The following is an 18,224-nucleotide window of genomic DNA, read 5'->3' on the forward strand; positions in this document are numbered from 1 at the left end:
CCAGGGAGGATTTTGTTTGGTTCTGGCAAGTGACTAGAAGCACTGACAATCTCAGATCACATTAATTCTATCAGAAATTTGTGTGATTCAAACTAGGCTTCAGTCTCAAATATGGTAAGTCTATTTACGTTTCACCTTTACTTCTAGAGATTCGTCCTTTAGGATCCCAACCAAAATCTTACTTGGTGGGGCCCGAATTCTAATTTTTGTCCCCTGGGCCTTATGTGTCTCTCCAAAGTTAATTAGGCTTCTCAGTCTTGCAAGTTCCTCCATCTGAATTTGCCTTTATACCAAAGGCAGATCAAAATGCCATGCTCATCTCTCTAGGTTTACTTCCTCTCTCTGATCTTGGACCTGTAATTCCACACTGCCCTAGTACCTCTCAAATTGTTGTGTTAAGCTGGAAATCATACCACGGAAGAAGGCCCTTGCTTGTGCCGGGAACATGCACCTGTGAAGCCTTAGCCAGTGGTTCTCAATGCTATCAGATGCAACACTATCCCATTAAATATATGTTTGTAATGCTTCCTTTGCAATCCTGAAAAAAATTCCTAGAACATATGAATTTTTAGAAAACAATACAATATTTTGTGAAATAGAGACTAAATTAAAAGTAATTTGTATCAAAATAGTAAGTATTTCAATCTGGAAATGCTCAGTCCTAACCACACGAGTGACATAATGAAATCGGCAGATGCTGGCTTCTACTTATAATGAGTAAATCTGGATGTAAGAGAAGTAAGGCAATACTCAAAGAATATTTATTATTGACATTTTTCCCTTATATTTAACATTTTGAGATAAAGGCTAAATGAACATGTTTGTATGCATACATAAGTAGAACCAATGTGGATGTGACCACTTTAAATACAAACTGATACAGGCGTGTTGTATTGTTGACTCAAATACTAGAAGCTGTGTTGTTGTGGATGATGGAATATTTTGAAGTGATGAACAATTCTTAGCATAATGCTCAAATCTTTTATTCTGAAATGTCTGTTGTTTGTCCAGTTAGACCCAATGCTGGCTGATGATGTACATTTTCAAGACTGCAGGTTGCTTTTACAAGTACCGTGGTGAAGGCATGCTGTGTGTATTTTATATTCTACAGTTGTGTTGTCCAATATGGTGTCCACTGGCCATATGTGGTTACTGAGTACTTGAAATGTAGCTACTGAGAAACTAAAATTTTTATTTTATTTAATTTAAAATTGAAAACTGAACTGTAAACTATTCTTCTGTCCAACACAACTTGATTGTTTTGGTAGGACTAGATTTCACTTTAAACCATTGAATTGTGTGAGATATTTATGTTGGATTGCAGTACCTGTGTCAAGCTTGTGTGTTATTTCTAATATATACATCACCATCTAGTTGATGTCGATGGCCTGATTCAATTGGAATAATTTTTGGATGCATTTATTTAACATTGTAATATGTTCATTTGAAAATTTTATGCAGATAATTCATTATATGTTACCTGTTTCTACCTTTTTAAATGTGGCTTCTAAAAATTTTAAATTATAAAAGTGGCTCACATTATATTTCTCTTGGACATTGCTGCTCTATAGAGTCTATAAAATTTATTCTAAGTAAATATTGATCATATCCAATTTGATTGGTTCTATAGATAAGTATAAATGATGGATATTTATAATGCAGTTTAAACAAGCTACCACAGTGTCTATCACCTGGTAGTATTCAATAAGTATTTGATGAATGAATGAATGAATTTGGATGAAGCAGAAACACATGAAAGCACATTGATTGTGTTAAGCTGGGAATCATACAGTTAAAGAAGGCCCTTGTGTGTGCCAGAAACAGGCACCTTTAAAACCTTAGCCCATGGTTCTCAACCTATCAGATACAGTAGTATCATTTAAAATACATATTTGTAATGCTCCCTTTGCTATCCTGAAAAAAAATCACAGATAATCTAAAGTTTTAGAAAAAATACAATATTCTGTTATGTAGCGAATAAATAGGTAAAAAGTAATTTGTAACAAAATAATATGTTTTTCAACCTGAAAATACCCACATGACTACACTAAAGACATGGTGAAGTTGGCAGATGCTTGCTTCTACATATAATGAGTAAATCTGGATGTAAGAGAAGTAACAGAATCCTCAATATTTATTCTGACACTTTTTCCTAATATTTAACATTTTGAGATGAAGGCCAGCTGAGCATATTCGTGTGCGTACATAAGCAGAATCAGTGTGAATGTGACAGTTTTGAATGCAGACTGATACAGGTGTGTTGGATTGTTGACTCAAAGACCAGAAGCTGTGCTGTCATTGACGATGGAATATTTCGAAGTGTTGAACAATTCTTGGTAAATTTCCGAAACAAACAAAGTGCAATCTTCCCTCGATTTAGATGGAAGTTTCATTCCTGGAAAATTCAATAGATATTAAAACCATGCAAGATACCCTTTTAAAAATATGTAAAATGGAGTTTAAGAGCTAGGCTCAGGTAACGGTACAGATTTTTACCTACATAAATTTCCAGTGGGGTGTTTTAAGTTTGTGCGGAACTGTTTCCTTCATTGGAGGACATGAGCAGATTTGTCCCTTGCCCACTAAATCCTGATAGCACCCCTCCCCCAATTAATGGAACAATCAATCTCTCCACACCCAACACATTTTTCAGCACCTCTCAGGGAGCCCTGCCATCCTTGTTGGAAACCTGCACCGAGTTCATCGTAAGATAGAGCTGCTTCCCTCACACCCACTCTGCTCCCAAACTCTGTGAAAGCCCAGCACAGGCCGTGGGGGATACAGCAAGCAACTTAGCATGATTCCAAACTTGTATCATTGAATTATCTTTATGTTTCTTCTTCTTATTATTTTTTAAATGTCTTACCACCTTCCAAAAAGGATGTCTTGGTGAATAGCAAAGAGACATACTCATAGACAAGAAAAAAAATCTGGCGGGGTGAAGAATGAAAGGAAAACAGGCTGGGTTTGAACCTAGTACCCAAAGCACACGCTCCCAGGGTTTGCACACTTGCAAAAGGTGAGAAGTAACTGGGTTGTCGATTTAAAGAGGGACATTTGATAAGATGCCCAATTCCATTGTTTAGGAGATGAAAATGAAATGAAGTGATCCTTCAGTATCTGGGGGATTGGTTCTAGGACCCCCACAGATACCAAAATTTGCGATTGCTCAAGTCTCTCACATAAAATGGAATAGTATTTGCATATAACCTACCCACATCCTCCCGTGTACTTTAAATCATCTCTACATTACGCATACTTATACTCTAAATTACTTAATACAGTGTAAATGCTATATAAATAGTTGTTATACTGTTATTTTTTCCATTTGTATCATTTTTTATTGTTGTATTGTTATTTTTTACTTTTTTGAATATTTTCAATCCACAGTCAGTTGCTGAACCCACAGATACAGAAGGCTCACTGTACCATCAAGATAAGAACATGAGTCTGGGCAGGTGCGGTGGTGGCTCACGCCTGTAATCCCAGTACTCTGGGAGGCTGAGGCGGGAGGATCGCTTGAGGTTAGGAGATCAAAACCAGCCTGAACAAGAGCGAGACTCCGTCTTTACTAAAAATAGAAAAAATTAGCCAGGCTTGGTGGCATGTGCCTGTAGTCCCAGCTACTTGGGAGGCTGAGGCAGGAGGATTGCTTGAGCCCAGGAGTTTGAGGTTGCTGTGAGCTAGGCTGATGCCACGACACTCTAGCCGGGGCAACAGAGTGAAACTGTGTCACACAAACAAACAGAACTCCCCTCCCACCCATCTGCAGTCAATCTATCAACAATTTAAAAACAAACAAACAAGAACATGGAGTCTGGAGTCAGACTGCTGAGATTCAACTTGGCTTCCTACAAGCTGTGGGACCTTGAGTAAATCACCACGTGCTTCAGTCCCCTTGTCTGTAAACAGGATAATGACAATACCTATAATACTTACCGCATAGGTTTATTGGGAGGATTAGACAAGTTGATGTACATAAAGTGCTCGGAACAGTACACAGTAGCTAATTGTAAGCATTATATAAGACAAACAAGCAAAAATAGTTCTCAGATAAGACACCACATTTCCTAGCAGTTTCTCTCCCTGCCTGATGTAGGATTGAATTACCTAGGTTGAAAGCTCAGAGGGAACTTGACATTCATCAGTTCCAACCTGCTTGTGCTACAGTGCGGAAAACTGCAGCCAGAGAGTGGAAGTCTAGTGGCCAAACTCTGGTAGTTAAGTTAATCGAAGGTCCAGCTCCCCTGGCTCCTGTCTGCTGCTCTCTCCAATACATCATGCCTGGAGCTGGCCTCGGAAGGAGTGCAGGGAAGCACCTATTATCTCTCCTTCCCAGAATGTCCACAGGCTCCCAAATCCCTCCTTCCTCCTGCTGTCCTTCTACTCACCAAACTCATATCTTCCTAAGTACAGAATGTAAAGAATAAAATAAATCAAGTGTGAATGACCCATAAACTAAAATCTTCAAGGAATATGCAAACTCAAAGTGGAGCTCCTTTAAATAAATCTCCAACTTTGGCTGGATTGAGATGAGTAGGTAGGAGGCATAGGGTTTAAATTCGGAATTTAAAATTAAATTGTCTGAATTGGCAAAGTCCCACCACTTTCCAATTGTGAGACTGTACACAATGTCACTGAAGAGTCTCCAAGCCTCATTTTCCTCTTCTGTAACATGGGGATGGAAATAATCACTGCCTTGTGGGTTGCCGTGAAGATGAAATGAATAATACAAAGCACCTAGCACCACGCCTGGCACAGAGTCAGGGCCCAGTAAATGTTAATTGCCATTGCTATTATTATTATTTCAGGCATCAGCAATCTATCATAAAAGAAATATTTTTCCTTTGCTCCCCAAAGAAAGAAGGCCATGTGTTATGCACCCCGGAAAGGTTTTATTTGGCTGTCTTCCTCCTGCAGGAACCCAGTTATCTAGTGGAAGGTAAAGAGGATGTCTTGAACCCGAAAGCTCAATCACTCCAGGACGACGCAAAGCAGCACATGGAGAATGTGGACGTGGCGTTTAACCCAATTCAGTCACTCACTCGAGCTTGTTCCTGACCATGTTGTCTTTCTTTTCTGACCCTTAAACAAATATGTGTATGTTCATTGCCCAGAATATGATACATGACAGGGTCACCAAGATAAAAGTGCTGATTAAGAAATGAGAAACTTTAGGCCGGGCGCGGTGGCTCACGCCTGTAATCCTAGCACTCTGGGAGGCCGAGGCGGGTGGATAGCTCGAGGTCAGGAGTTCGAGACCAGCCTGAGCAAGAGCAAGACCCCGTCTCTACTAAAAATAGAATGAAATTATCTGGCCAACTAAAACCATATATATAAAAAATTAGCCAGGCGTGGTGGTGTGTGCCTGTAGTCCCAGCTACTCGGGAGGCTGAGGCAGGAGGATCGCTTAAGCCCAGGAGTTTGAGGTTGCTGTGAGCTAGGCTGATGCCACAGCACTCACTCTAGCCCGGGCAACAAAGCAACACTCTGTCTCAAGAAAAAAAAAGAAAGAAATTAGAAACTTTGAAATATTGCACAAAAAGTCTAGAAAGCCCATGAATTGGGGGTGAATCACCCAATGGTGAAAGTTCAGAAAGATGGGTGGCAAGAGGCCTTGCAAAATCATGCTTATAAACACACTTTCTTTTCCTCTTACAAGGAAAATGATAAAACTCTATAGATCAATCATTGTGAAAAACACTGGGAAACTTTAAAAAAATTTTATACCCTTAAAAATTCAATAACTTAGTATCTCCATTCTATTAAACTGATATTGGACAGGAATGAAACGTCTTGGTGTAGATTTTAATTTCCAAAGGGACTTCACCCATATGTGCGCAGGTGGCAGTAAATGCCTCCTTTCCAGCTGCGGGGAGCCACAAGCTCTCTGAGTGCACAGGTGTGAGCGGCCAGACTGCTGCTCTCTGGGAGGCAAGGACAAGCAGGGAGCATATACCTGGGCCAGCTACGTGCCTTAGTATTCCACTCAACACCCCTTCCCTGAGTTAGGGGGAGCCATTTTCTCCTATCCTGCATTCTTGCCAGCCTATGACACAGGACTTTCTGCACTCCTTGGGAGATTGAGAAGTTGATTCCCACCCATCTTTCTACCTCTCCTTCACTTCTTCCCAAAGGAGGGAATGACTTCTCTTCTTGATGAAGTTGGAGAAGGGTCTTGAACAGTGTGCTCTCTTATTTAGGCTGGTTGTGTATAGGATGAAGACAGTTTTTCACTGTTTCTGCTTTCCTGCGGGAAGAACAGTTGGATCCCAACCTGGGGGCTGGAGGCTGATGTCTCTCTTCCTGCTCTCCAGTAGTCATCGATTTGAGGCAGGCTGCTGACCTCCCTGTGTCTGCATGGTAGACCCAGTTCTTCCCATGTACAGGTCCAGGCTTGGTTGGGGTTGTGCCATTTTGAAAGTCGTTGGTTGCAGGTCCAGTATGAGGGCTCCAATTTGACCACCAATAAATCTGCTGTATTCATCTCTATCTGGCTATAAATATTAATATGACTATGTTTCAATTGGTTCAGAACCAGAGACGCTCTACTACCCAAAAGAGTTGGACATTTGAAAATGTTGTAGCTCAAACCCCTTATTGGGCAGGTAAAAAGCCAAGAACTGGATGCCCTTCCAGCTGGCCCATCCTTCCAGACCCCACCTAGGTCCTGGCAGCATAATGATGTTTGTTGCCCAAGGCTGTTGAATTGCCTGGCTTGGCCCTGCTGGCACTATGGTATTGCCCAAGCCCTGTGCAGCTGGGGGAGCTGGCCCTGTATCTGATCTCGCTGTGTCTCCACTTGGTGCAAGTAGACCCCTTGCTTCAAATTGTTCTGCATCTAATAGTCCCCCTTACTTAGAAATACCTGCATCTTCCTTTTCCTGGCACTGTTCTGAGCCTTTTCCTGTGCTGGGGGCACAATCACCAGTGTCTTGGGATATGTTCCTGTTCTGGACCTGACCCCAGTGGACCTGCACACAGGTATGTGGCCTCCCTGCCTGGAGCCTTTTCTGCTCACACCAGGGTGGACACAGCTGTGAATGACGTGGCTGGACCTCCCTTAATATCGAACTCTATTAACTAGAACAATAGTTTTATCTCATCCTGTGATTCAGAGACGGTTGCTAGGGAAACCAATGGGGAACATGTTTAATTTGTAAATCCTGTAATTGCCCTAAATTAGCATCAATTCATGCTCTTGCTTCAAAAGGATTTGGATGGAGCCAACTAGGAAGCGGGTGAGGAGGGAGGAATACTCACAGGTCGGCTCCTGGTGCCATCTGTTCACACTCTTTGCAAAGCGTTTTTCCCACTGCTTCGCCAGAAAGCTACAGGGATTAAAGATGGAGCCAGAGGAACACTGTGGTACCCTCCTAATGGACCAGGAAGCTAGGAAGACAAAATAATACAGTCGCTCTGTTCCTATGAATTCACATGGTCAGAGCCGATTGGAGGCTACACTGGTGGTTATGGAGAGATCAGGACTTTTTATTGCGAAATGGATTCAGAATGCTAAAATTGTAGTTCGGAGGAGGCTGCCAACTCTAAATTGGGAGAATCAAGACATTTGGAAAGTCTTATCCTCAGGAAAAACTAGGGTGGTCTACGTGTAGGAGCAGAGTAAGATGCAGGGGCAGGCCTGGCATCGCCCCGCCAAGGCTATCCTTAACCCACATTGGCATTCAGAGGGTCACCCACACTCAGCTTGGGCATTGCCAGTGACAAAGAACTCACTCCTTCCCAAGGCAGCAAAATATTGTTTTAAAACAGCCCTGACTATTAAGAAATCTGCTTTATGTTGAGCTAGAAAATGGGTTGCTGTGGGTGGGAGGGCAGGGACACTTTTTCTTCTTGATATAATTGACTGGCCGAGCTCACAGAGGTGTGTTGTTAAGACACACCCTGTTTCTGTCATAGTGCCCGTCACCGAGCAAGCCACACTGGTTGGAGGGCCCAGGACTTTCCAGACAATTGAGGAGTCCCACCTTCAGGCAGGGGAGACAGGCAGTAGGGAAAAAATAGAACATTCCTTGATAGACTGTTTGATTAAGAATAAAGAGAACAGTCTGTCTCTCAAGACTTGCAGTATTTGTCTCATTGTAATAAAAAACAAAAGCAAAGTGCAGACCCTGTGGCTCAGGATGAATGGCACATGAACCTCTTCTTTATACAATACGGTTTGAGAATCATCACTATCATTATCCGCAGAGGATGACTCAGTATTCCAGACGTAGCCAGGTCTGCTAAGTCCAGTGCTCTCTGTTGGAAACACCAGCGTTCCATTAATGCAGCTGAACATCACATTCACGCTGGGCAGCTGCATCCCACGGATGACTAGTGTTGGACTGTACAATCAGTGGGAAAGCCTGGGGTATTTCTCCTTTGTTGGTGCAAAAACACATGGCTCCCACCCCCAGCTCTGTTGGGGCTATCGGTGTCCAGGGCCCCTTCTAGATCCTTCCCTGCTTCTGCCATCAAGTTCATGAGTTCCCTTCAGTATTTTAAAACTCAGGATTGCATGGATTGCCACCGCCTGTCTCTGGTTCTTTGGCACCTCTCCTGGGCTTTGAGGTCCCAGAAGGTCACTGCCTGTGGATAGTTGATCTCATGGTCCCATTCCCTTCAGCTCTAATTCATCCAGACCAGCATGTCTAATGGAGTTAAATGTCTAATCTACCCTATATCAATGTCTATTCTCTGTTTTCTAATTCCTTGACAGAAAAGTTGGAGGAAAGGCAGGAGCCGAGTTCTGCTCTTTCTCTGATCTGTTGAAGCAGCTTAATTAGTTTATCTAATAATATGTTACCCTTGTGAGAGGTAACCATTCAGGATTTGGGGAAAAGACTTCCGACCCAAGTGTTTATGCTTTGTACAGTCCTTTTATATTGTTTGGTACTGCTGGGTTTTGTGCTACTTAATTATTTTAACACAGAGTTTCATGGTTTATAAAAATGAACACAATTTGATAAATTCTCATTCAGTTCAGTCACTCTCAAGGAAAGTCTGGTTTTATGTAGCACAAAGCCATAAAGTCTGCTTCATTGTATTAATAGAAAAAGTCCAGGAAGAAATAAATGGTCCTGGGTAGTGACTCTGTGAATTCCAAACTATGAGATGAAGGCAGAAATTGCTGTTAGGAGGTCCTTAGCTCTCCAGGAAATCCAAATCCCAAATGAAAAAGGCATCCTGGTTTTCTCTCTGAATTCTACTCAAGCTTTATTGGGAAACTAATTGCCATATTAAACTGGGCAGTACACAAGGATGTATTTTTTGGAATGTGACTGGTGTTAGATTCAAACTTAGATTAAGGGAGACAGAACATGTCTGAACTAGGAAGGAGGGGTGGAAAGACAGGACTGGGTTCTGAGGCTGCCTCTGGGGAAACATATCAGCACCATATACCTAACGTCAGGTGAGGGGACAAAGATTTCAGGAGCTAAGAGGGAAAAGAAAGAAATGCCCTTGGCTCCAAATAGGGAAAAGCAAGGATTGGTATGACGGGTGAGAGAAGAGAAAAGATGGCAATATATAATCATGTCTCTACATTTTTCTTTCAGAGTAATGACCTTAAACTTAACATTGGTCACTGTGGTCAAAGTTTCAATATGGAAAACCAAGTATATTGCTCTGAAATTCCAGGATTTTTTGGTGCAGAGTAGGGACTGGGAAGAATCACAGCTAAAAATGACCAATAGTAACTCCCATACCAATGCTCTGTATTTAAAATGTAGACGCATCAATAATATATACACTCTTGAGTGGTTTATTAAAAGGCACTTGGAGCCATTCATAAAGCGATGAATGACAGTGTGAGGCAGCCCAGCCTAGCAGCCAGGAGGGCAGTGTGTGTGCGCACAGGCTGCTGTATGGAGTGTCCAGGACCGAGATGCTCAACTTCCTGCAACAGCGCGTCAGTTTCCCACCCCGAATACACACGCCACTATGAAATGCCGTGCTTTCGACCTCTCAAGAGGAAATTCCCTTTAAACTAGATACACTTTAAGTTGCTTGCAGTCATATATATTTTTAAATGATTGTATTCCAACGTTTTCTGCTTTTAAATTTTAAAAAGCTCTTGAATTTAGAAAATACAGATTAACATAAAGAAAATGATTAAAAAAAAATCCTCAATCCCACTATGCAGGTATAAATAATCATTAATGTGTTGGTGTCTATTAATTCCATTCATTTATGAATATGGGACAAAATCATACATACTATATTTTTAATCAGTGCTTTTTAGTTAATATACTGTGAATAATTTCATTGTCTTAAATACACCCTTTTATACATAATTTTTAGTTGCTGAATCATACTCCTTTATAAAGATATGCCATTGTTTAACTATCCTTTACTGTTGAACAGCCAGATTACTTTTTTGCTATTAACACAATGTGGCCATTTATCTTTTCTTCCAAAAAGGTATTTTTCATTGTCAGAGAGCAAAAGAGTGTTTGACATGTGAAAGGCAAGAGGGCAGAGAGAGTTTAGGGTCTGCAGTCAGAAGCCTTTGCTTCAGAAGTTCCAACTCTGCCTCTTGTTTACTCACTATGGCCTTAAGCCAGTCAGCCCAGCCTCTCAGTGTTTATTAACATACCTTAGTATCATCAAGAGACACCGTAAGGAAGTGAAAATATAAGCCCCCAAATTAGTGGAAGATGTTTGTAACAGACATAATCGACAAGAAATTAATATCCAGATTGAGCCACTCTGTCCATGGTATTCTCGTTATAGTAGCCTGAGCTGACTGTTTTTTATGAGCCTTTGGGCACCATAGATGAACTTACATCATTTGGCTCTAGCATGTTCTGTGGTTTCCATTCAGAAATCTAGAGAATGATCAAGCCTGAGGGAGGAAAGGACCACTCTGTGGTCTGTGAGAGACGCTGGTGACAAGTGGCAAGCAGTGGGCAACCTGGTGCCAACTCTTGCCTTTCTCCTCCCCAGCCACGTGGCCCTGGGCAAGTCACTGGGCCTGTTTTCTCTTCTATGAAGAGAAGGACTCAGTTCCCATTTGGAGGTGATTCACCCCTCCCGAGGGGGCATTTAAATATGGTGGGGGAATGTTTTGGTTGTCACAATGACTGGGGGACCCTGCTGGCCTTTAGTGACAGAGGCCGGGGGTGCGAAACACCCTTCAGTGTGTGAGACAGTTGCACGCAGAATGCCAGTGGTGCGCCTGTTGAGAAACATTGATTGCCTCTGACAGTCCTTTGAGTGAGCTGTCTGCACCTGTCTGCGCGCATGCGGTGTTTGCAGCTGGCTGGGGAAAGCTTTGGGATACTTTGTGAAATATGCAAGTCTCTACCTAAACCCCTGAGGACAGATGGCTGCTGGTCCTAACAGGGTCTTTAGGGCTGCAGATGCTGTTTCATTAATGTCCTGCTTGGGGGGTGAGTCGTCCTTTTAGGAAGAAAGTTGCGTTGAATTCAGCTGAAGTAGACTATTACAAACTGTTTGCTCCCTTATTCTGACAGCCAGCAGGAGAAGAAAACCAGCTTGCTCTGGTTCTAACTGCATTCTCAGAACTGTGCACGCAGAGCTTTGTGGTTCTGTGCAAAGCTAAGCAGTGCCCTCCTTGGGACACTCTGGGAATGTACACAACCGGCTGTGCTGAGAAAATGCCTTGGCCACAAGGAGAAAACTAAGTCTGGCTGTGGCTTGAGCTGATTGGGTCAGCATCAGCCTGTGCAGGTTCCTGTGTCAATGGTGGACAGAAGAGACCCTCTGGGAGAAGGCAGCCTCACGCCAGGGTACATAGCTTGAAGAGAGGAGTGAGAATCGTATTTCAGTCCTTACTTGCTCTCCTGGCCAGGTTCTCTTGTGCAGTGCCCAAGCTGTACAACTGTACCTAGTGGCTGGACCCTCTCATTCTCTACCAATCCAGCAACACACGCTTGACTTCACTCAGGGTCCTGTCTCCCCATGATTTCCTCAACCCAACAGCACAATGTGTGTGTCTACCTCCCAGGCTCTATTTCCAAAGGGTGGGTCAAGGTGTCCAGCTCCCATGGCCTGACATTCAAGGCTTTTCACACTCCGGTTCCAATTTGCTTTTCTACCCACTGCACCCCAGAATCTCTTCTAAGCAGGCTACTTTGGTCATTGCCTCCCAAATTATACTTGTAAAATTTCATTTCCATACTCTCTCTCACACTCTTCCCTTATCCTCACCTTTTATCCAACTACTTCAAGGTTTGGCTCATTTTGGATCTTCTGGGAAGTCCTCTGGGATTACCCCCACCCAAAAATCACTGAAAAGTATCCCTGTACCTCCCATTGGTCACTGACTGCATAGCTTATGTATTGGGAACCTTGATCCCTAGGAAGATTCTAAGTTCCTTGAAGGTAGGAACCTAATTTGAGGAGACTTGGCCCCCAGGCTCCTCTACTTAAGCAATTACCATGGTAACAAATATCTTCTCTTTTTGTTCCCTAGATCAAAACAAACAAACTGTTAAAGAGCAAGGAATTTGGCTTCCTGCCTGAATTGTCAAGGAGAGCACCTGGACAAGATTAAGGCCAAATCCATGAACCTGGTTTAGTTAGTTGCCCATGAACTTGGCCTGGGATGCTTTGGCCTTATTTTAAAGAAAATGCTTCATTCTGGGGACACTGGTCAGCTTGCAGCCCACACCCCTGGATTCCTGAGCAGAAAACTTCGCCCTCCATCCACCACGCTGAGGCCACATTGGCTGAAGCTCTGGGCTCACTCACACCCTGAGCCATCCAGCCTCCTGTGACCATAAAAACATCCCTGTTCTTGGAGGTGAACACCTTACACAGAGGTTGGTTGAGCCAGATTTATGAGTATAAGAAAGACACGCTTTGGGTGGTTTTTAAAATCTTTAGTGAGTTTGCAGAAGTCCTGGACTCAAATCTACCACAACTCGGCACAGTGAATGTTTCAGAAAATGCCTGGAAAAGGGCATCTTTGTGGAACTTCCCTAGTACTGCACCTATTTCCCAGGTAATCACTGAGCCCTTCTGTGTTCCAGACACAGTTCTAAGTCCTGGACAGACAGCTGGGAACAAAACAGACAGAGATCCTGGCCTCGTGAGCTCATTGCCAAATCTGCTTTTCATATGATCCACGCACCTTGGCGGGTATTAGGGCTGTGAGAGGGATGTCATGGGTGCTCCTGGGGTAGGGAACACAGCAGACACATCTTTTAGAAATAGGTCCTCACTGTAATCCTAGCAGTCTGGGAGGCTGAGGCAGGAGGATCGCTTGAGCTCAGGAGTTTGAGATCAGCCTGAGCAAGAGTGAGATATGCTTCTATTAAAAATAGAAAAATTAGCTGGGCATCACGGCACACACCTGTGGTCCCAGCTACTCGGGAGGCTGAGGCAGGAGGATTGCTTGAGTCCAGGAGTTTGAGGTTGCTGTGAGCTAGGCTGATGCCACGGCACTCTAGCTGGGGCGATACAGTGAGACCCTGTCGCAAATAATCATAATCATAATCATAGTCATAATGAAAGAAATAGTTCCCAGACCTCACTGTGTGCAGTGTGCTCTGGGCTGGCAGCCTCAGCATCACGCGGGAGCCTGTTAGAAAGGCACAATCTCAGGCTCCTCTCAAGGCCTTCTGAATCAGAAACCGCCTTTCAGAAACCTCACTTTAATAAGGCCTCCAGGTGAGCTGCGGGGAAGGTTTGAAAAGCCCAGCTGTGGAACACCAAGTCCCGCGGGCTGTCCTGCGAGTACGAAGGAGCAGAACGATCCAGTACGTTTGTGAAAAGAGCACACCCTGTCCCCACTTGCAGATTCAGAAAGCTGGCACGTTAAAGACTGAGACGTCCTCAGAAAGAAACATGCTTGAAAATGCAAAGCTCTCAAACTTATGCAACGGCCCAACAATGCCCCGACGACTGTGAGCACTCAAGGGAAGGCGCACCCTGGGAAACGCACCTCGGCGGCAGTCGCGTTCTGGGCTTCAGTTACCGCGATGGAGTGTGCCCACCGGCGACAGCTGCAGTTCTACTGGGGCACAGGCTTGAGTCATTCCCACTGCTGGGCTGGGCAATGGAGTCAAGGTCTCTGGGTCCTCAGAGGGGGCCCAGAAACTGCTCCTTCACGGGGCCGGGTTGGTCTCTGTTTATGGCTGAGTCTGTGGCAATGCTCCTGGGGCAATAAAATCACTGAATTTCAGTGAAAACTGGCCACCGTATGTGAGCAAAGTCTTCACTATAATGTCAGCTGGTGGTTAACTGGTGACGTGAGGAGGATTTATACAGGAAACACTGGATTCTAGCTGAAATGTGTCATTTGGGGAAGTTTAGGAGCCAAGATAAGCATTCCCTATTTGTCATTTGGGAAATTTGAGAAAGTTGTGGGCTGTATGTGCTCCACAGGTGTTAGGAATCTATGGTGATGACGAAGATGATGATAGCTAACTTCTAGTTTATTACATGCCCAACACTGTCCTCACTCACGTGTTTCTTACAACCATGCTGAGACACATTGTGTAATCTGCCTTTTTACAGATGAAGAAACAGGCACAGAGCTGTTCCTCACTTTAACCCCTTTCATGCTGAATGTGACTTCTGAGACCTAGCCGACTGGTGCAGACCAAACCAGCCAGCTGATGGAGCGGTGCCTGCCCCCCAATGCCCCTAGCCAGCCCCCCACGGCAGAGAGCCCAGCCCAGAACCCCAGCCCAGAAGTGGGTGTGATTCAAATTTGTGCCTCAGCAAAACTGCAGATTATCCCACTGCGGCCTCACTCACTCCGGCAATAGTGTAAAGCGGGAACACAGAAGCTCCTTTGAGGGAATGTCCGTATTGTCCCTGAGTTGGGGGTGCCACTTCAGGTGTGAGGCAGCCCCGAGGGGGCAGGTGCAGGCTGGAGGGGACACCTGGTTTGCTCTGGGGCAGTCATAAAAGGTGGGGCACAGTGGTGGACTTCAGGTAGCACTAAACTTGCACCTGCAAGGCCTGGGGTCTCGTCCCAGCTCTGGTCTGCAGTGACAGTGTGGCCTCTGGCAGGCCTTTTCCCCTGGGCCTCAGTCCTTTGTCCTAAGTGTCTGGAACAGTGGTACCCCTGTCCCCACACCACCCAGTCAAAGGCTGCTGAGAGCTTCTCCCCTAGAGCGTGGGACAGGCTGGCACCTCGGGTTTCAACTCACTAACTGCTTCTCAAGAGGTCGTTTCCGGGGCTCCCTTGGCGGAATGGCTGCTCCAAGATGGCAAATCCAGATCACGTGAAGCTGGTCTCACCATCCCTCCCTCAGAGACACGCAGATCTGTGGCTTCCAATCACACTAACACGTGATTTAAGCATGATAAAGCTGGAACCTCTGCTGTGTGGTCAGACAAACCCAGGGATAAATTGCCCCTGCTCCTGGGAACCACACGGCTCTGCCATTCTTCACCAGGCAGTCCCCTGGCCTGGAGGGAGTCACTCAGTTCACGTTTCTGTCACTTTGGGACACAGTATGGGGTGGTGGTAATAGAGTCAGGCACAGCCCTTAGTGCCAGCTGTGTGACCTGGGGCAAGTGACTTAACCTCTCTGAGCTTCAGTGTGCTCGTCTGTAAGTGGTGTGAGTGGAAGTACCTGTATCATGGAACTGCTGGGAGGTGCTTGTACACAATCGGTGCTTCATAAAGGGTAGCTATCACTGTTGTTATGTAGACGTTGGTGACAAGAGAAGATTCTGGGCTATCATATCATAACAGAATACTTTTAAAATTTGCCATTTAAAAACATCATTTCTGAAGGCATTTCTTAAAAACAAAGTTTAAAAATATGTTCTTCTCTTCTTATAAAATTAATATTTTTGCCTGAGGTTGGGCATACCTGATTTTTAAAAAATTAACGAGGACTTCTAAACAATCCCAAGGACTGCCCCACTCCTCCTGTATTCCGCTACTCTTTCCCCCTTTCCCCAGCAGCAGTCGCTGGCATTTTAATACCACCCTCCCTGGAGACTGGGGTTCTCCACCCCCTGGACCGTGGCTGCCAGCTCTCCCTGGGGCTGTCCTTTTGCCAACAGGGAAGTTCCCTGGGCTTCATCATTAACCTCCAGGTTGCCCCTGCCCACTAATGCTGAGCTGCAGAAGCTGGGACCACGGGGACCTGGGGCAGCAGCTCAGAGATTCAGCCCCTCCTGGGTTTCCTTGACTTCCTGCCCCCAGGGCAAAGCGTCAGGGAGGGAGGCGGACAGGGATAACAGTTGGCAGGGCCCCAGCTGTAAGTACACACTTCTCATGTATTAATTCTCTGACAACCTGGTGGGGTAAGGGACTGGCTCACGCCCACACAGTGGCTGGGATCAATGAGTGGCTGAGCCAGAAGAGCAGTGTTTTGCTTTTCCATCTAATAACGATGCCATGTATACCATATTTTGGGCAGGAAGAGTGATGCATCTACCAGAACTTGCTGGGGAAATGTAGTGTATGGAGTGGTTAAGAATAGGCTCTGGAGCCAAACTGAGTTAAACCAGGCTCAGTTACTCCCTAGCTGTGTGACCTCAGAGAATCATTCAACCTCTCTGTGCCCCAGTTTCCTCATCTGTAAAATGGGGAAAATAATTGTACCTACCTCACAGGATTGATTTGAGGATTAAATGAGTTGATAAATATGAAGTCACTAAAATACTACCTGGCACATAAATAGCAAGGACTCTACACATGTTAGATATTATGATTGTTGCTGTTATTAAGTCTCACGAAGACAGGGGTATTTGTCTATTTTGGTTACTGGTCTGTGTTAGAACAGTTCCTGGTACTTAATAGGCGCTCTATAAATATTTCTTGAGTGGAAGAATAATGTCGCTCTTTCAATCAAATAAAACTCTTTTGCAATGCAGCCATTATTTATTTTGGCCAGCAGAGGGCAGCAAATAGCCGTGACTAATTCTGTGCAAGAGTGGTTTTTAAATGTTAATTTTGAAGGCTAACAGTCTGTCCCTCCTGAGCCAGTGAGAGAGAGAGAGAGAGAGAGAGAGAAAGAGAGAGAGAGAGAGAGAGAGAAAAGGTTACCATGCACCTATGACTGGCTCCTACGCCTCCCACTCCCTGTGTGCAGGTTAGAATGATTGGCAGAAATTTCAGCTCACAACAAATCTAGGTTTGAATTCTTCTCAACTTATTTTCCTATTTCCTCCCTCCCTCCCTTCTTTCCCTTCCTCCCACCCTTTTTCTTTCTCTAATTATCTGTTTTCCTCCCCCACCCCCACACACTCACTCCTCTGCAGCCAGCTAGTGTATTGTGCACGCTCCCAAATTTTCTCTGCACAACTGCAGCTTGTTCTCCCAACCATGAAGTCTAGCGTGGGTATCCTTACGCAGTGCTGCTCAATGTGTTATGATGGAGAGAATCTGTGATTTGGTAAAACCACACCTGGCGAGGTCCTACAACTTGGCCACGGACACACAGCAATTAGTTGTAGTGCTGGAGCCCTAGCCACGACCTTCTGCTCTGTCCCTCATTCTGGATCCTGACAGCTTTCTCTTTTGCTCACAGAGGCAGCTCATGTGGTCCCTGTTTGTCATCCAATCAATGCAGCCATCAGCTTCTGGCCCGGTTGCCTTTCCCCTGCACTCTAGCACAGAGGAGCAGAATGCTTCCAAGGGCAGCTCCCTGGGAGGTCCAGGACAGTGGCCAGGTGGCCACCGTTGCCCACTTCCTCCTCAGCTCACTCAGCCCCTGCCGTGGTGCTCGTGTTTCCTCTGGGCCACAGTGCAAGTCCGTCTTCCCAGACGGTGCGTTTCCTTGGCACCCACACTGGCAGCGTTGGAGGTGAATTCCCAGGGAGCCCCTGGGGAGCAGAGTCCGAGTGCTGTATGTACTTCCTGCTGGCACCTCCCAGCACCACTGGTGGCTGGAAGGGTTCCACGCCTCAGCCTCCCACTGCTCCAGGGTCACCTACTCCCCGGCTTGCTTAAAATCCTGTTCTTCCCAGTTATTATCCAAAAAAATCATGTGGGGGTAACTATCTGGGAAAAATATTTAATTGAGATTCCTACGGGAAAACAAATTCCGTATGAAAACTAGAAAACAAAAAGGAAATTTTAAAAACTAGGAAAAATATGGGTAAACTATTCTATAATCTTAGGGAAGATTTCCTTAAGCATTAAAGCAAAGATAGAAACTGTAAAAGATTTGCAAGCTGTTTACATAAAAATTAAAAAGCTCCGTATCTCAGTAAACATCAAAATCAAAAGCAAGCGACGAATTGGGAAACGTTTGGCTATACATGTAACAGACAAAAAATGG

The 18,224-nt window shown here is 44.7% G+C and overlaps 1 protein-coding gene across 1 annotated transcript in view; it reads right to left on the reverse strand.

Annotated features, from left to right (window-relative positions):
• Positions 1 to 2,107: 2,107 nt before the first annotated feature.
• The window catches only part of WLS (Wnt ligand secretion mediator), a 123,002-nt gene continuing 106,885 nt past the window's right edge, over positions 2,108 to 18,224 (reverse strand). Inside the window, exon 12 of the mRNA XM_069478057.1 lies at positions 2,108 to 2,395. Within this exon, the coding sequence (XP_069334158.1) occupies positions 2,274 to 2,395 (122 nt within the window). The 3' untranslated portion in view covers positions 2,108 to 2,273. The remainder of the gene's footprint in view (positions 2,396 to 18,224) is intronic.

This window comes from Eulemur rufifrons, chromosome 8 (assembly GCF_041146395.1).
Source record: "Eulemur rufifrons isolate Redbay chromosome 8, OSU_ERuf_1, whole genome shotgun sequence".
NCBI classification, from domain to species: domain Eukaryota; kingdom Metazoa; phylum Chordata; class Mammalia; order Primates; family Lemuridae; genus Eulemur; species Eulemur rufifrons.